Source organism: Glycine soja, chromosome 14 (genome assembly GCF_004193775.1).
Source record: "Glycine soja cultivar W05 chromosome 14, ASM419377v2, whole genome shotgun sequence".
NCBI classification, from domain to species: Eukaryota; Viridiplantae; Streptophyta; class Magnoliopsida; order Fabales; family Fabaceae; genus Glycine; species Glycine soja.
Genome location: NC_041015.1, coordinates 12,393,977 through 12,413,697, shown reverse-complemented (window position 1 = coordinate 12,413,697; position 19,721 = coordinate 12,393,977). Strand labels below are relative to the sequence as shown.

At 32.2% G+C, this 19,721-nt stretch overlaps 4 protein-coding genes across 7 annotated transcripts; 2 read left to right on the top strand and 2 right to left on the bottom strand.

Moving 5' to 3' along the window:
• Nucleotides 1–1,769: 1,769 nt before the first annotated feature.
• Nucleotides 1,770–2,338, top strand: LOC114383824. The gene is made up of 2 exons (XM_028343557.1): nucleotides 1,770–2,090; nucleotides 2,171–2,338. The coding sequence occupies exons 1-2, from the start codon at nucleotides 1,770–1,772 to the stop codon at nucleotides 2,336–2,338; spliced, it is 489 nt and encodes a 162-aa protein (XP_028199358.1).
• A 376-nt stretch (nucleotides 2,339–2,714) lies between these two features.
• LOC114383823 lies at nucleotides 2,715–3,933 on the bottom strand. Its single transcript, XM_028343556.1, has 3 exons — nucleotides 3,902–3,933; nucleotides 3,204–3,330; nucleotides 2,715–3,131 (listed from the first exon to the last, which is right to left on the bottom strand). The coding sequence occupies exons 1-3, from the start codon at nucleotides 3,931–3,933 to the stop codon at nucleotides 2,715–2,717; spliced, it is 576 nt and encodes a 191-aa protein (XP_028199357.1).
• A 2,061-nt stretch (nucleotides 3,934–5,994) lies between these two features.
• LOC114384879 (ubiquitin carboxyl-terminal hydrolase 22-like) lies at nucleotides 5,995–10,009 on the top strand. Of its 4 annotated transcripts, XR_003660809.1 has the most exons (5): nucleotides 5,995–7,320; nucleotides 8,026–8,144; nucleotides 8,479–9,275; nucleotides 9,373–9,470; nucleotides 9,609–10,009. XR_003660809.1 is itself a non-coding variant. In XM_028344702.1 (4 exons), the coding sequence occupies exons 1-3, from the start codon at nucleotides 6,551–6,553 to the stop codon at nucleotides 9,252–9,254; spliced, it is 1,665 nt and encodes a 554-aa protein (XP_028200503.1). In that variant the 5' UTR covers nucleotides 5,995–6,550; the 3' UTR covers nucleotides 9,255–9,275; nucleotides 9,373–10,009. The 4 variants fall into 4 exon arrangements, 2 of the variants coding, with proteins under 2 accessions (XP_028200503.1, XP_028200502.1); XR_003660808.1 differs by having other exon boundaries at nucleotides 8,479–9,470; XM_028344702.1 differs by having other exon boundaries at nucleotides 9,373–10,009.
• A 7,823-nt stretch (nucleotides 10,010–17,832) lies between these two features.
• On the bottom strand, nucleotides 17,833–19,721 carry LOC114385091. The gene is made up of 3 exons (XM_028345062.1): nucleotides 19,049–19,721; nucleotides 18,171–18,297; nucleotides 17,833–17,991 (listed from the first exon to the last, which is right to left on the bottom strand). Exons 1-3 carry the CDS (start codon nucleotides 19,078–19,080, stop codon nucleotides 17,833–17,835), a joined length of 318 nt encoding a protein of 105 aa, XP_028200863.1. The 5' UTR covers nucleotides 19,081–19,721.

Below are 19,721 nucleotides of genomic sequence, written 5' to 3'. Positions count from 1 at the left end.
ATTTTGTTATGCTATTTTATTATTCAGAGCTTTTGTTTTAGGTTTTTACGTTTTTCTGTTCTAAGGCTACTGTTTTCGTTCTTAATGCAATTTTCCGTTTTATGCTTCTAATTACAATTTCGTTCTTGCTTCTTCTTCTACTTTCATTTACGTTTCTGTCTCATTTACATTTCTGTTCATTTGCGTTTCTGCTTCATGTTTCATTTGCGTTTTCTGTTTGAATCTATGGAAGGCTAGTTTTTCTGGTGTTGTTTCCTTTTGAGGATGAAGCCCAACTCTCTTTGAGGTTTCGTTTGTAATATGGTTTCCTGGCAGTTTTCCCTTCACCAGTTAACCCAAATTCGTGAACATTAATCAGTGCACGCTTTGTGTTTGATTAATTGCCTCTGAGCCTAACTTGTGTTCATGCTTAATGGACGAAGGGCTAACTGGTGTATGTGGTGCCTAATCACGTATTGACAACCCTAAGTTGATTTTCGCTTAGTAAATTGAAATAGGGTTGGATTAAGTGGTTGACTGTTAGGGACGAATTCTCCATAACCCAGGATAAGAGAATGACTTCTGAACCAGAGGAAACAACCCGTTTTTAATATTAGTAGTTTCATATTCCAGTTTACTTGTTCTGCTCTTTAATCACAAAACAAACAAACCCCCCCCCCAATCGTTACTGTTACTGCGCAAGTATATTATGAACATTTGGTTTGTCATTGCTCGTTGGGAAACGACCTAAGATCACTTCCTAGTTACTGCATTTTCATGTTTATTTGATTCGGGTACGGCCTCGATCAATTACTGCGTTAAATCCATATGGAATCCGTGTGAATCATACGGATTGACAATTCATATGAGCATTCCGTATGATCCATACGGATTGTCAATCCGTATTTTTATTAATTATATATATATATATATATATATATATATATATATATATATATATATATATATGTATGTATGTATTTATTTAATAAATAATTTATTTAATAATTTTGTTTATTTAAAAAATATTGTATAAATTGTGTTGTTTTATAATTATTTTATAAAAAATATTTTAATACTTTTATATTTTTTAAATAATTATTTGTAAAATAGTTAAATAACAAAAATTTTCAACTTTTATAATGTATATTTTTTAAAATTTATTTAAACAAAAAATAGGTAATATTGTAAAATGAAAATGTTTTTTATTAATATATTTGTATAAATATTATTATATTAATACTATTAAATATTTATATATATAGTGATTTGAAGTATAATAAATATATAAATCAATTTCTTCATTCATATATAAATATATAAAAGTATTCAGATAGTTATTTATAAAATATTCAAATAGTCATTTATTATTAATTAAAAATAAAATTATACTTTGATTTTGCTCATGTATTTTAGTTTGCACGAAATAGTGATTTGAATTCTAAAAAATTTAAAAATGAATTTTTACATTGATTTATAAAATAATTAAATGTTTATTTATGAATTTTTAAATAGTAATTTATAAAATGTTAAAAATAAAATTGTAGGTTTATTTTGATGATATATTTTAGTTTGCTAGATTAATTATTTAATGTTAATTTAAATTTTTTATTACAACTGTTAAAAATATACTACATTTAATAATACAATAGAGCTTTAGTAGATTTATTAGTGAATTTTTTAGTTTTTTAGCAATAGAATGGAAAAAAAAAAATTGTTATGAAATAGGATACTAAACTATTATTTGAACAATGACATTAATTGATATTAATGTGTAAGTTTTGTAGATTATGGTTAGAACCAGAGGATTGCGTTGGGCTTTAGGTCGAGTTTTAGGAAGAGCCTTAGGTAGACAAATTGTTGATGATGAGAAAAAAGCCCCTCAGCGTCAGAGGCCGACAACATCAACATGTAGACAACAGGCAACTGTGGCTGTTGTGGAGTATGTTGAGCATGTGGATCATGTTGCTGGCGACGTTCATGAGGAGCTTCAGGAACCAGTTACGGATCATGTAGGTGCTAATACAGAGGATTTTCCAGGCGGGTCCCATGATACATCAGTGTTGGCGTTATATGCTAATCATGTGGCAGCCAGAGTTTGGGCAAGAGAGGTAGTTATTTATTTAATTATATCATATTTGAATAACTATTTATCATTTTATTTTAACTAATTAATTTTAATTATCTGCAGAAACGCACTGAGTTGAAGTTGGCCTCTCATAAGAGGAAGGTAGAGAAATTCGGAACGCCTACACCTAAGATTAAAGGCATAGTGGCTGCTATAGGATTAAGTTCTCTGATTACATGTTCATTGGAGAAAGGTGATAGGGGAATTTTATCTGCTTTTGCAGAGAGGTGACACAAGGAAACTAGTAGTTTCCATCTATCGATAGGAGAGTTGACTATAACCCTCGATGATGTGGCATCCTTGTTACATCTTCCCATTACAGGTGCCTTCCATCAATGTTGAATCTCTATCGGTAACAATAACTTGAGGGATTACATCACGTCTCAGAAAAATATCAAGAAACCATTTCATAACCTAAAAAATATTGTTTATATGTTCTCCCACCAAATAAGCAAATGCAACTGAAAATGTCATCCCAATAGGTGTCACACTAACATTATCAAGTAAAGACAGTTTGTATATGTTTGTTTTGTAGGTACTATCTATGAGAAATACCAAATTACAGGCATTGGTTAATTGCACTGCATCTGGATGACTCCAAAATATGTCACGTACAACATCTTCGTCTTTCATTGTTGGCATTGTGTTCCTTCAAAGTGAAAAGAATATTCTTTGATTTGACCATTGACTTTGTCATATCACCAATAATAATATTCTCATCCTCAATCAGTTGACCAACATATGGATGTTCAATGAATGACTTAGCCAATGAATGATTATGATTCTCACATATTAACTTCACCATCCACCTTTCACCTCCCAACACTGGTTTCACTCGCAGCTTAAACGAACACCCACATTTTCTACTACTATATTTTCCACTTTTCTCATAACCAATTAAAACATATGAGGTCATTCCTCTCTTTCCAGTATTTGTGGCTAACCTCATTATCACCACCACAAAACCAATATCATACGCAAGAGAGCGAGCCCAATGCAAAACGTCATCATGGGTAACAAACACCTACAAAAGGGATAGTACATGTTTAGTTTGGGTATTCATTTACTTTAACAAAATACAAAATCATATCAATACCTGAGAAGTATTGAAGGCATCAGAACCATCAATATTTTTAAACACAACAGGTTCCTCTCCATTGTCTTCATTCATATTAATTTCTTGAGACATTATGTTATGCATGTATCCACCTATCTTCGTCCATCTTAACAAAACATTAAAAAAAATTCAATGACAAACTAACAACACCTAAAACACCATACATAATTCTAATTATTTACAAATAAATTTATTTATTTTAAAAAACTTCCATGTTGAAATTTATTTTAAAATCTTCTACACTAGATAAGTATGCCTATATATCAATTAATATATTTTTTAATATATACTATCACACAATTTTATTATTTTTTTACTGCATATAGTAATATATTACATTGAAATTGATAAGCATATATATGAAAATTTATATCTAAATTTTCATATTTTATACGCTTGCATAAACTACTTAATATAATAATAATTACACAAATATATTAAAAATATATAACTAAATTTATAAAAAAAATTCAAAATATATTTTTTTAATTTTTTTTGGGTTATACGGATTAGCAATCCGTAAGGTTCATACGGATGTCCGTATGAATCTTACTGATTATCAATCCATATGGTTCTTACGGATTATCAATCCATCTGAAACTTACGGATTGTCAATCCATATGTTTATTACGGATTCGCACAGATCCAACTTTAAGTTGCAAACAGAAAAAACTTACCTCCTCTGTCGTTGCACCGCAACACCCACCATGACGATAATCACGAACTACGAATGAACCACCGCGATGATGCACCTCCATCAAACCAACCACAACAACGAAGGAGAAGCTCACCCAAAATGGAGAATGGTGTATGAAGAAAAAAACACAGCGAACCAAAGAAGAAGAAGAAATAAATTGGGGGAAGGTTGGAATTTTAAAAATTATGTTGGGTTCAGAAGAATTTTTGTTAGATACAAGAAGACAAACCCCTTTCTTACTAAGCCGTGAATGTGGCCCTTAAATTGACCCAACCCAACTATTAGTAATAGGTCGGGAGCTAACAATTGCTTTGGGCACCCAACATTTTTGCTGGGACACCCAACAACACAATGAAAGAGCTAAAATGCTCTTCACATTTTCTATGGATCGCCGATCCGTATAACTCATATGGATTGACGATCCGTATGAGTTTTTTTTTAACTCATGGATTAGTAGGAATTGAACTTGTGCCTCCCGCATTATTAATAGAACACTAAACCAATTGAGCTAATAGATACATTATGTTATAAATAAATAGTGTCATTATATATAACACTAAAATTTCTAATTAATATTTAATGTACATGTAAATTTATATAATAAACTTTTTGATGATTATTTTTTATCTAATAATTAATTTGTTTACATATATAAATTATAAATAAATATCATAGGTTTAATAAGTATTTACATATGTAGAAAAATATCAAATTTATTTAATTATCAATTGCTATAAAAAAACATCTAAATACATCATTCAATTAAATATCAAATTTGTTTAATTATCAAATTTTGTAAATAAACTAAATGAATAAAAAATTTCTAAGTGAATATGATATTTAATTGAATGATGTATTTAGATGTTTTTTTTATAGCAATTGATAATTAAATAAATTTGATATTTTTTTACATATGTAAATACTTATTAAACCTATGATTTTTATTTATAATTTATATATGTAAACTAATTAATTATTAGATAAAAAATAATCATCACAAAATTTAGTATGTAAATTTACATGTACATTAAATATAAATTAAAAATTTTAGTGTTATATATAGCGACACTATTTATTTATAACATAATGTGTCTATTATATGGATTGTTAATTTGTATGACTCATGCGGATCAATAATCCGTATGAGTTAAAAAAAATTCATACAAATCAATAATCTGTATGAGTTAAAAAAAATTCATATGGATCGTCAATCCGTATAATTCATACAGATTGCCAATACATAAAAAAGATGAAGAACATTTTAGTCCTTTCAATGTGTTATTGAATGTCCTAACAAAAATGTTAAATGTCCAAAGCAAGTGCCTAACGAGTCACGTAACTATAAAAAAAGAGACAAATGGCCCACAAATAGGATCACTAACAAATTTTTACCCTAAAACCAAGAAGAATAGGAAGCAAAGACACGCAAATATCTATCTATCGATCATCACCTTCGTCCACTACCCCCTCAGATTCCTCTAGAATTTTATTTCCTATTCCTATTCCAAATAATTAAAAAAATACTGTTAATACTTATACTAATATTTATTTATCATTAAGTAACTTCAGTAAAATTCTATCTTGTCAACTTTACTACATAATCTGGTTTCTTTATAAACTATTGAAAGTAATATAAAGAAAAACTAATATAAAATCTCTTTCAATAATAAATTTTATAAAGATATCAAAAAATTCGGTTTCTATTTTTTGGCATATTATTATTTTACAAATATTTTTTTTATCAAATACAATCATATTCAAATTAAATAAACTTGTTGTCAATGGCAAAAAATTCTAAATATTAATACAATACAATTATATATTTAAGATTTATATTTAATACAATTAATTAATAACTTAATATTATTATTACATGAATTTAGTGTGATGCTTTTTTTTAAACCGTATTGATAAGAAATAACTCTTATTAAAAGCAATGACTAAATTTTGTCCACACATGTAAATATAAGTATTCTTTGATAAAAAGAGACATGCTGATTTCAGTCGTGTGAATAGCTAATACTTGTGAGTTGCGACCGTGGTTGGTTTTAACGGCATGCTTATGGCTAACACCCATCTTGATTCTTGATCCAAATTCATTATACTTTTCTTTTTGTATTATTACATTACTTGCAATGTTACTATTATTATAATCTTCTTATATCTTAGATTATACTATATGACCAATGACTCAATACGCTACTGAGTCGGTTTCTTTTCTCTATTCTTTTTTTCTTTCTTTCTTTTCAATAGTAAACGCAAAAGCTCACAAACAACACAATTTCTGCTGGGTCTTCTCTTCGGGGTCAGACTCTAAAAGCAAGCATCTATCTAATTGATGGAAGCGTGTTTTCGTAATTTTATTTCATTTTAGTTTTTGTTATTATTTCATGAATCATGATCATCGTCTTCTTCTCTCGACAAAACCAATAAGTGTCCACTTCTTTTCACGTTTTCAATCGTTCTAGTCTTTGTTCTTTGATCTTCATTCATTCTTTTTCGATCACATCATTCTTAACGACACCATTAATTACCACCTTCAGTTTCGTTAACAATCAATATTTTTTTTTTTCAATTTTGTTTTCAAACATTGAAGTTTAACCTTCTTTGAAATCCCATCACCACCGTTATGTTGCCAAGAAACCCTTCATACACAAACCCAGAACCCTGCCAGCACCTTGCTGAGTACAAGCTCAAGCATGGCTTCAATGGCTACAAAGCCATCCAAAAGCTCCTCGTGACCTCTCCAATTGGGAAAACCAGTGTGAAGAAACCCAACACAAAGGTACCCAGATGCGGTTTCTGTAATGGGTGTGAAGGGAGGTTCTATCTATGCCTGATTTGTTCTTCATTTTCATGTTTGGATCACACCCTTTTGCACCCTCAATCTGAATCTGGTCATGCTGTATTTGTAGACATTGAAAGGACTGAACTTTATTGTGGAGTGTGCCGTGATCAATTGTATGACCCTGATTTTGACCAAGTTGTGATGTCTAAGCACTCAATGGGGGTGGCAGGTGGTGCCACTGGGAATGAAAGCATTGGCCAGAGATTGATCAAGAGGAGGAGATTGGTTTCTGGGATTGTTGGATTGGATTTGCAGAAATCTAAGTGCAGAGTTTCCACCAAAGATCTGAGGGGAAAATCGTGTTATCCTTTGGGGTTGAGGGGGTTGAACAATCTTGGTAGCACGTGCTACATGAATTCTGTGTTGCAAGTGTTGCTACATGCACCTCCTTTCAGAGACTATTTCCTGAGTGGTGGACAACGTTTGGAAGCTTGTCATCATAGAAGAGCCACGGATCTGATGTGTTGTTTGCTTTGTGATGTCAATGCTATTTTTTCGGCAGTGTATTCGGGGGATCGAAGTCCGTATAGTCCTGCTCAGTTTCTCTACAGGTCTGATACTGCTCTCTGTCATACTCATACTCTTGCATTTTAGATTTTGTGTAATGAAAATAGTGGCTGGCATTTATCATAGGGATCTAACGATCTGAGTCAGTATGCTTTTATGGCACTTTTAAATGCTACTGACTAAGAAAAATTGGTTCATTTGTGAATTACTTGTTTTCGAGTTCTCTGATAGTTGTTATGAGATATATTTCATGGTGAATACAGAATCGTATCTTTGATAAAATGCAATGGCATCAGGTGATCCATGTAGCGGACCTCGTTTAGTGGGTTAAGGCTTTTTGTTGTTGTTGTTGAGTTTTCTGATAGTCAACCAGCTGGAGATGAATTTGTTTGAATAAGTTTCAGAAAAGAGGAAATTCATTGATTCCATGAGCTGGTCAATTGTTATGAAAACATGGGATTTGGTCTAACTGAAGTAACAAAAGTGGCATGTTCTCTAGTGAAGGTTTCTGTGACTTAAGCATGCATGTTTTTTTAGCACATATGCTGTCTGTTGGCTTTAACTTGTTGGTTTTCATGATAAGTTTGTAGTTGATAATCTGTTTGTATGAATATAGTTGCAAGTTAGCTGGAGCAATGCCAATTGAAACCAAAATCTTTTATGATTTTGGATTTGGACCTGTTGTGTTGCTTTGGTGCTCAAATTCTTGTTTCTTTTTGAATGGTGAAACTTTTTGTTTTTGTTTCAAGCTGGTGGCAGCATTCAGCAAATTTAGCATGTTATGAGCAGCAGGATGCTCACGAGTTTTTCATTTCGATGTTAGATGCTATCCATGAGAAAGAGGGCAAAACAAGGAATGGAAGCAAAGGTAATTAAATGCTGAGATTTGGTGTTTCCCTACAACTTTGTTGTCCTATATGCACAATGCTACTTTGTATTATAATTGTAGCTTTTCCATAATGATGCACGTTATCTAAAATAATAATAATAATAATAATAATTAAAAAGAGATGATTTAACTGGCTGGGAGGTTCAGTCTGTGAACACATGAACAACTTTGACGCCAAATTATTCATTCTGAATTTTTTGCTGTCTGGGAAACGTTGTGTGTATATATCTACTTTTTCTCTTAGAAAATGTAGTCTTGTCACATTGCTCAGTTGTTATGTTGTACTCAAATGCATGATGTTTGTTGTATACAGGTAATGGAGACTGTCAATGCATTGCTCATAAGGTGTTCTATGGGTTATTGAGATCAGATGTTACCTGTATGGCCTGTGGATTCACCTCAACAACCTATGACCCTTGTGTGGACATTTCACTTAACTTGGATACCGATGTCTCTTCAACTGAAAAGGGTAAAAAACTTACCAAACAAAATGAGGATGGCAGTATGTCTACACTTTCGGGTTGTTTAGATTTGTTCACAAGACCAGAGAAGTTGGGGTCAGACCAGAAACTTTACTGCCAGAATTGTCGGGAAAGGCAGGACTCGTTGAAGCAAATGTCAATTAGGAAGCTCCCATTAGTACTTAGTTTGCATGTAAAACGATTTGAGCACTCTTTTGTTAAAAAGTGTTCAAGAAAAATAGATCGCTACCTACACTTCCCATTTTCCTTAGACATGACTCCATATCTGTCCTCCTCAATCCTCAGAGCCAGATATGGGAATAGAAATTTTACTTTTGGGGGTGATCAATCAGATATGTTTTCTGAGTTCGAGATTTTTGCAGTGGTGACACATTCGGGGACACTCGAGTCTGGCCATTATGTTTCTTTTGTGCGTGTAAGGAATCAATGGTACAGATGCAATGATGCTTGGATAACTGTGGTTGATGAGGCTACAGTCAGAGCTTCACAGTGTTACATGATTTTTTATGTGCAAAAAACTCTGCACAATAAAGCAAATGAAGACCTGAGTCACGTGCCAAATTCCCCTGGAAGAGACCTATTTCTTCCTATTGCTGGATGTTGCTAGAAAAGAGGATTATATTGTAAAGTGAGTACAAGTGGATTATAATGTGTGTTTTCTGTAGCCATTGAAAACAAGCTTAATGCTCGGCGAGGGAATTTATTTTCTTCTGATTTTCCCTCAGGTTTGGAGAATCACAGTTCACAGTTAACAAAATTGATTTGCAATATGCATCTTAAAGGTTCAGACTGCTAAAACCCGGATATGAGAATGAGAAGCCAGGTTGCTAATTTGATTCTAATTGAATATTTGCATGTGGTTATGTCATAGGCAGCATTGAAACAAAGAACAAGGAGCCAGAAGTGACTCGACTCCTTCAAAAAATTTCACAACATGCTTACTCAGATTCTTTAATTGCAGGTAGTCGTGTACATAACCCTTTTCAACTGATGCTAACCAAAGTTGTTCAACAACCATTATTACTCTTCTGTCTCCACCAAGTGAAGCGTGGAGAAAAAGAAAGTTAAGGGCAAAAAGGTGATTGTGTGGATGACTGTCTCCGATTCCTGTGTCTAACAAGGACATTGTAATAATACTCCTAGTCCAATGTGCACATTGCATTATGTCTGTCTTTTATTGAGAGTGCAGATTACTTAAATGGGTTGCTTCTTTGGTGCACAATAGACAAGGGTTTTGTTGAAGGCAAGTTTATTCTTTTAAAGATGATGTGAGAAATATTATCGCTCTAACTTTTAAGTTATGTTTGCTGGTTGAGTGAAAATGCTGCTATGTGATTAATAAATATCTGATATTGAAGTCAATCATTCATAATAGGATGACATGATGTCACTGTATAGATATATTGAAATTCAAACATGCAAGATAATTTGGAATCAAAGGGTGAAAAATGGATTTCACTATTTCTGACTCGCATTTAATCTTCCACCTATGTTTATACATATTTTGAGAACATAGATCTTTGGATGGGTTTTAGGATATGGACCAAAAAACAAACATGGGGTTTTAGGACATGAAAAAAGCCGTGCTAAACAGGATCCCAAGTTTTAAGCTATAAAAGTAGCAACTACTACAAATATTCTATAGACTAAGCAAGCCTACATAAGTAGCAATAATTAGTAATATTGTTGAGTGGGTGAATCAAATGGTGTAGAGTTATTCTATATTGACAAAAGATATACAACTATGTTGAATGCTCAAAAAGTAAATTTGAGATTAGAGAATTCTTGTATTCGTACATAAGGCTAATCACAACTATTGAATGAAAAATAAAAAATTTATATTTTATCTACATAAATTTAACTTAAAAAATATATATTTGAATAGTGTAGAGTTATTCTATATTGACGAAAGATATACAACTATGTTGAACGCTCAAAAAGTAGATTTGTGATCTAAAGCCTGACTCAAACAAGATTAGAGAATTCTCGTATTCATACATCAGGCTAATCACAACTATAGAATGAAAATAAACAATTTTTATTTTATCTACATAAATTTAACTTAAAAAATATATATTTGAAATGTAAATTATCCAATTTTCATTCAAATGTGTACAATGACGAAAATAAAAATTCGAATGTGTCACAGCAGGTAATCCAATTCCTTGTTTATTTTTGTGTACATCGACGACAATAAAATTTGAATATAGAATTCATGCAAATTTTCTAATTATATCAAAGTAACCAAGGCACTAAATAAGAAAAAATATTTAAATAAATAGGACTAAATGTTGACTATACAATCATGCACAAATTATCAAAATAGAAGACTATTTAAAATCATCTAATCACTTAAAAGAATTATGAGCTGATAATTTAATTTTGATTTTGTTGCACTATTTAGGTGACAAGAAAAATAACAATGGAATTGTGATTCCGTCATACTGTCTTAAGAAAATTGAAAAAAATTAAAAATGCATCTAGTATTTTTTTATTGATTGAACATTGTAATAATTGATTGAGCACACAACAGAGTATGTATTTTGTTGCACTGTTTGCGGTGACAGGAAAAATAGCAACAAAATCATGATTCTTCATACTTTTTTTTAAAGTTGAAAAAAATAAAAATATATTTGGTGTTTCTTTATTGCCTGAACACTGTAATAATTTATTGAGCGCACAATGGAATATGGACCCTGTTGCACTATTTGGGGTGACATGAAAAATAACAACGAAATCACAATTTCGTTGTACTGTCTTATAAAAAAATTGAAAAAAAAATACATTTGGTATTTTTTATTGACAGAACACTATAATGTGCGAACTGCTTTTTATCATACGTATTGTCTGAACACAACTTTTTTCTAATACGCATACCAACCATATTAAATATAAACACAATCTAAATCATTTATTTTGTTGGTCCGATCTCAATTGTTATTATGGCTCACGAGGGAGCAGTAGCTCATCTAATATAAATAGATAAGTAGAAGTTTGATGCAACTCAATATCTTTGTTTGATATTCACCATATTACTGAAAACATAGAGAGAGAATTTGTTATTATGTATGGTGATGGTGACATGATTTCATCATCTGAAGGGATATTGTTTGAATGTTCTAGTGGTCTTAAAGTTATCACAATAAGTGAGGACATGTCACTTGATGCTTTAAGGAAAACAATTATGGACCTTTTTACGTCAACCTGTTTACTACGAGTGTATGGAGCTTAAACACGACGATGATGTGGGAAAAATAATCTTTTTTTACTTTAGTAGTAAAGGTCCAATTGAGTTACATGCAATGTTTGACTGGTCTCCAGATAAAATCCTTGTCTTGTTGTGCAAAACAAGGAAACCAAGATCTGTTGATGATATCATTACTCTAATGTGTGATAAATCTTTGTAGTCATTTTTTAAATAATAATAATATATGTCTAATACAATAATAATAATAATAATAATAATAATAATATATGTCTAATACAATAATCAACTGCCTCTATCACCCTTGACAACATCCTTGGCAGCCCTCTTCCTGGTTCTCTAAGAGTCTGAGTTGCACCCAATAGGTCCTGCAACAATTGAAAAGTTTTTTGTATGACCTAATGATGACTTGTGCCCTCTGGTATAGCTCTAAGGACCAACAAGCTTTGCATAGCTTCTCACGCCATCCGGAATCAATCTTGCACTAGCAATTACAATTAGTAACTATTTTTTCTGTGGCGATTTGGAAAAAAACAATAAAATTCAATTTGTATCACCTGACAAGAGTAATCTTCACCTAGTATATAGTCTGACAATGACTACCCAGGCTGTGGCTGTCATGGGATGGGCGATAAATATATAAGGCGACGTGGTAGTCCTCCTTCCTCTGGCAGAATGACATAAGGGTGGGAAATTTTGAAAAACCAAGGAAGATAGTCAGAGGTGAAAGCCCAACGACCCTAAGGTGGCACAGCGTTGCGATATGTTGTTGCCACTACACCCACACCTAATCACAAAGCTGATACAAAGGACGAGGAGGTGTCTAGCGTGGAATCTGTACATGGCCAAATTGCTTTCAACACCCTCTCTAGACGATAAGGCTCCACGTTAGTCCCACATCCTATGAAGTTAGAGAAAAAGGTCTCTTGTGCGAAAGGGCTCACCTGCTTATGCTCCTCATATGGACACCAGATGACAACATCTATCTGTAGGTCATCCAATCTTTCCCTGATTGGAAGGGCATACCCGATACCTCTCATTGCCTTCTATTTGGTGGCTAGTGGTTCCTTCACAACATAATTCGTTGGCTCTAAGTAGCCAACAGTGGGCAGATGCACAAAAATTCATGATTGTAAAAAAATATTAATAAAATAATTGCAATACTAAAATAACTTCATTACCATAAGTAACACCATATAACCTCTACACTTCTTGTTATCATACTGGCTCGTATAGAAGAGATGGTTGTAGAGGTATGCCAGTGCAACTACTCCCCATGTGTATTAGGGCAAGCATTCAAGTTGTCGAGGTACTGGAAGGAAGATATCTCCTAAGGCCACCTCACCAAAAAGGCATTAATGAAGCCCTTGTTTGGGTAAGAAAAAACATCGTAACAAGAGTTGATATCCCTGATGGATCCATATAAGCCCTAACTTGAAGATGAGTAGAGTGCAATAACACCTGGCATTATGGCTAACAAGCTTTAGCTCTAGATGCTCCTGACAGATCCAAACATGACCAACATAGTGGTCCATGTACGATTGAATAAGTGACAAATCAACTAAACCTCCTTCAAATAGAGATCCAATGATCTTACCAACAGTTGGTTGTGGCTTTACCACTGGTTGCTGCTACTACTGTCGTGGCTCGTCATCACGGTGCGTCTGTGCTGCCACAGTCACTCAACGATGCCTCTCGTTCGCATCATCCCCTTCATGGGGGATCACATCCAGCAATGTATGATGTCTACTTCGTGCAAGTAATCACAAGTCAGAAATAAAATGAAAAAATAAGTCAATAATCTTTCATGATAAACAATTATATTTAACTAGGAAAACAAAATAAAAAATATTACATTAGTCTAAAAAAATTATAAGCATGAATAAAAATCAAAACGTACAAGGAAATCATGATTTCATTGTGTAATTCAAAAGTTAAAAAAATTGCAACATAATCGTGATTCCGTTGTGACATTCAATTTTTTTTTATAAAAAAAGTAACATAATCACAATTCTGTTGTGTCAAAAGACACAATGGAATCATGATTCCACTACTGAGTCTTATTTTTTATTTTAAAAAATCAATGAAATCGTGATTCCGTTGTAGCATTATCTACAACAGAATTACAACTTCGTTGAACAGAAAATTGCAACAAAAAAAAATCGTTGCAGAAAGGGGTGCTAAAAGGAGAGAACAAAGGAGGAGGAAGGGTTTTTGGAAAAGGGTCTTGTGTTTTGGGGAAGGGAAGAGTTTTTGAATAGAAGGAGAATGAAAAATGGTTTCTGTGTTCTGGGGGAGAAAGGAGGTGGGGGACACAAATAGGGGGAGAAAAGAGGGAGGGGTAGGAAATTTGGAAGTTGGAAGCAAAAAGATAATTTCAAGGAATTGTATAACATTTTTTTATAGGGATCAATAGTTACTCTGCTTAGTTAATTAATGTAGTGAAAAATTAAGTCCAAGTTAAAGAAGCCTCTTTTTTTTTTTTTCCTTTTAGTGAAAGAAGGTAAAGGTATGTTAAATAAAGAATTCAAAAATAAAAGATTTTATCCAAGTGTGATAGAGCGCAAGCGACCCTTAGAGGTTTGCATCCATCTCTTGGAAGGAAATCCATATGGCCAGGCGTCAACGGCTAAGAGTACTTCTATTTTTATTTTTTGTTATCACATAGATGAATACTAGAATCAGATCTAGAAATATATGCATAAAGGATCTTAGTTAATGTTTATATGAATCTTGACATTATCAATAAATTGTTTATATGAGTTAATTGAGTTCAGTCCCTTCAATAAAATATGAATTCAAATTTTATAAATAAAAAAACATATTTGAGAGGATAAACCTCTTATTGAAAGTAGTAAATATTCATTATAAGTAAAATTGATATATATTAATATTATGGTTAAAAAAATATGAATCTCAAAATTTAATTCTTGATTATGCTAATATATATATATATATATATATATATATATATATATATATATATATATATATATATATATATATATTATTGAATATAAATTATCTTATTCAAATTATTTTTTGTAAAACAAAAAACCTCGATGTTTTCTAGACAGAATATTGAAAAAAATAGCACAATAAACTAATTGAAAGCTAAGTGCCTAAATTAACATTTATTTATATAAGAATGACATTTCCTAGAACATAGGATAAAACTTAATAATGTATTAAAAAGAACAATTTTGGATGGATTTCCTGTTTTTACCAATTTACTAATGCTTACCTAATGTTATGAGCTATTTAGAAAAAGAAAAAAAAAACCTTAATACTACTACAGAAACGAATTTTTAAGTCGATTCTAAAGGATATTTTACAATGGTTTTTAACCGTTGTAAACTGCGGTGTCGTAAAATCAACGAACATTTACAATGATGATTTCACAACCATCTTACTATAACCACTTTGAATAACCGTCTTAGAATGTGTTACTTTTCAAAGGCGGTCTTTGGTACAATCTGTCCTAGTATAATAGACTTTTTATGACGGTTATACATATAACCGTCTTAAAAAGTCTTACATATATAGACTGTACTAAGACAGTTATGGAAAAACCATCTTAGTAAGTGGACTTTCTACGACGTTATACGCGTAACCGTCTTAGAAAGTCATAGATATACAGACTATACTAAGATGCTTACGTGTATAACCGTCATAGAAAGTTCACTATATTAAGACGGTTTTCCCATAATCGTCTTAGTATGTCTAGTCTAATTTTTTTTGTACATTTTTCTGCTTGATTTTTATTTTTTGTAATTTCTTAGAATTTTTTTAACTTTAATACACTAAACATTTGAAACAAAAGTATATTACTCATCTATTTCAACAATTGTAAAATCATTTAATTATATAATACAAGAATTTATATAGTCTACATTTTTGCAACAATTTACATTACCATACAATAGAAGTTTCAACTAATTGACATTAGAATATGTAACATTGTTAGCATGGTAGAATATATCTAATAATGGTTCTTAGAATATTAACAACTAATTTGAAGCTAACATATAAGTTTCTGTGTGACACCCTCTACCCCTCACATATATATTAATAAAGGAATAAAAATTCAAATATTAATTAAAAGTATTTTTAAAACATTTTTAAATACAAGCTTTTCAAATGGATAAAAGGCTCACATTCACTTTCTTCTACATCATATTCAAACTTGTCCAAATAAATAATAAAGTCATCTCGACTCAAAGAAAATCATATAAGTCTCATACAATTAATATAGAACCTATATCCTAATGTCACATCCTATCAGAGCGTGGTGTTCCCGTGTCCTCTAGCATGAGGTTCTTCATAGTCATCCACCTATTCATCTGCTCCCCCGAACACAAGTTCAAGATCATCACAGGATCCAAACACAACAACACACAGGGAGTGAGTTATCACATTCCTAGCTAATAGAGAAACAAGACAACTAGATATACATATCATATAAACCAAATAAAACTTACTTACACGTAATTCATGTAATTCCACCACTTTTTCATTCAAGGTTCACTTTTCATCCATCAATCACACTTTTCAATCATCAATCACATTACACAAGAATCACACACTCTAATCAAGACATAATAACACCTCAATTTCATAATAAACAATTAGCAAGCGCATGGGACAGTTATGCTAAGACTCAAGCCTATATGTAATGTAGTACCATGTCAGTGAAAAACCACCCTGGGGCGCTTAGGAGTACATAACAAGACACACCACACTATGGGTTTGTCAGGTCACTCTCACTAAGTAAGATCATAGGGAGACCAGTCAGGGTCACGATGTTTTGCGAGAATGCTCCAACCATATGGGATCAATATAGGCTTAAAGGAGCACTCAAACCCGGTGACCCCCAAGGCCTACACTCCGAAGAGTCCGTCAGGGCCTCTCCCTCCTGATTCAGGTCCAACCCCTAAAATCATTTTTGCATGTAGACACTGCTCATGAATTATACAATACCCACGACCTTACACTCGTGTTTTAAACACGTTCAACACAATCGCACTATGATTTAACACTGGCTCCTAAATAGGAAACCTACATTTTCTCTTTAACACTGCGCATCAACGCTTTTCTCAAGATAACACTGGTCGGGTTATTGTACAATTCATAGCTTACAACACAAGTAATTTCACATCAAGTGTTAACTACACACTTATCCACAACTAGAACTCATTCACAATTTCACTTCTCATAGTGTGACAATCCACCATCACATGTTTACACGTATATCACAAATTAACACATGTTCAACTTTACACTTATACTCAATCTCAATAACAATATTATAATCTCAAAGCAACATATTCTTCTACAATTCATCACATACTCACAATTTGAATCATCATTTCATATCCTCAATATAACAATTTATATAAAACACTATCACAACATTAGGACTAAAACCCCTTAACTAATATTACACAATTATATCAAAATCATAGGTCGAAATATACAAATATCAAGAGCACAATTTATCAAGCAATTTTCATTAGGACATCAATATTTTATTTATAATCATAAAGGAAAAATTGCAATTTAATAAACATCTCAAAATAAAACCCCAATTTAATCCTCTAAGGATCCCTACACATGTTCTCACTAATCCCCAACTGTGAATAACTCATCCCTTACCTCTGAGCGGACTCACGTGTCTTCAGCCAGGGATAGCAACATCTCTAGTGGTTCCCTGAAATTCTTTCCGTTATTCCTCCGACTGCTCCGATAGAATTCCCAAACGTCAGAGAGACGGAGAAGAGATTGAAACCTCCACTTATACTGTCTTCATGCGATTCCTTTTTCTCCCTCCACGAATATTATCTCGCAAATTCCAACGGTGGAAGCGTGCGAAATTGAATTTCGAACAACATATCCAAATTTCACAATAATCCAACGGTTAACGAAACCGAGATCGTAGTTTTACCAAGACAGCTCTGGGTTTCTGCGGGAAAGAAAAAGGCTACAATGCGAAGGGTGTTTCTCTCAGTTCAGACATGATATCGAAATTCCCAACGGTGAGAATGCTCGTAATTGTGTTGCGAACATGATACTCAAATTTCACGACGATCCAACGGTGAACGGGTTCGAGATTGTCGTTTTTTGAGACTGGTTTGGTGGGCTGCGGGAAAAAGAAAGGGTTTTGAGAGGAGAAGGGGAAAAACGAAAATGAGGCCAAAAGGAGACAGCTGACTTAACATAACTATTTATACCTAGGGTACTCAGCCTATTATTTGCTCTATATTTATTTATTTTACTAAAAAACTTTTTAAATTTATTTACGAAAAATTGGGATATTACATTCTGACCTAGAGGGCATCCATGAATAAACCTAACTTTCCAGATGGCACATAATGCGTTCCAAGGCCAGCATATATTACATCTGAGGGAGTAGAAATCCTCTTTCCAATCAGTCCAAGATAAGTACCTGCAATTAAAAACAATATTTAAAGTAACATGAATCAGAATCATATTTTAGCATGACCAAGTTACCTCCCACCATAACAGCACCTTAAGCAAGTTATTGACCTGCCTATATTATTTCGGCTTCTTAGGCAGCAAAGCTAAATTCCCTTTACCCTATACTAAAGCTATTATCTCTACATCCCTTTCATTATAGTAATTTCTGGAAAATTTGGATATATATTTATGGGGTATTTCACCATAACACATGTCATCCAGTTCTTTACAAGTTACCGCTTTAAATTGTTCGTCAACAAATTCTTTTCCAAGGAAATCCTAGAATAATAATGAAACTCAAAAAATAAATAATTGTAGACCGACTACAATAAACTTGAGAAGAAATTGAAAATTTAACATCAATTTTCTAGGAATTAGGGAAAATCAATTCAGAAATCTTCTCATACAACTTTATCTAGTTCCTAAAATTCATATGTTTATTACCTACTTACATTCATTTGTTGGGCGAAATGAAAGATTCACCGAGCAAATAAAGCTTTTGAAAAGTGGTGCTTCTAACTTCTATTTTCTAGGCTCCAAAACCTTGACCTTGAGCTACTCCAAATTCCTTTATATTAAAAAGACTTCAAACGTTAATAATTTATCTTAAACTTTAAAAAACTAGTTAATTAAATTCCTAAATAGTTACATTCTAACTAAAAATGGGCCAAACATAGTTTTAAATTAAGGTTAAATGAAATAATTGATCTCATACATACCTAGAAAGGTAGACATAAAATGCAATAATCATACATCATGTTTTTCATACAACACATGTTCACCATTTTTTAAACAAAGCCTTAAAAATAAGAAATAAAAATAGACATTTTTGTAATTATTTGTAAACAACAAAACTGGAAAATAAACTAGCTTTGTTGGTGTCAATGGTAAACTCCCATTTTGATAAACTACATATGTTCACCAGTTTCTATACAAGTCTTTAAAATAGGAGATAAAATAAAAATAATGCCATCTTTGTAATTATTTATAAAAACAAAAAATGCAAACAAAAATATTTTAAAAAATCAAATATGCCCATAGCTACTAGATAAAGGCTCAATGGTTTTGTACAGTGTATACGAATTTCTAAGCAAATTTCATTTTACTATAACAATTTCAGTATTTCCTTCCGTTGACTACATCAGTATAATGCACCCTTGGGTCATTGCTTTGCCTTTTGGCATTTAATGGCCTCAATATTACCCGTGCCATATATTTTTACATAGTACAACTTCTCATCATTGAAATTTATTTTCTAATCCAAAACAAAGCATGCAATGATATCTATGATTATTTTTACATAGTACAGCTTCTCAATATTACCCGTGCCATATATATTATTTATTATATTTATTTTATTATTTATGTTACTATTATATTTAATTATTATTA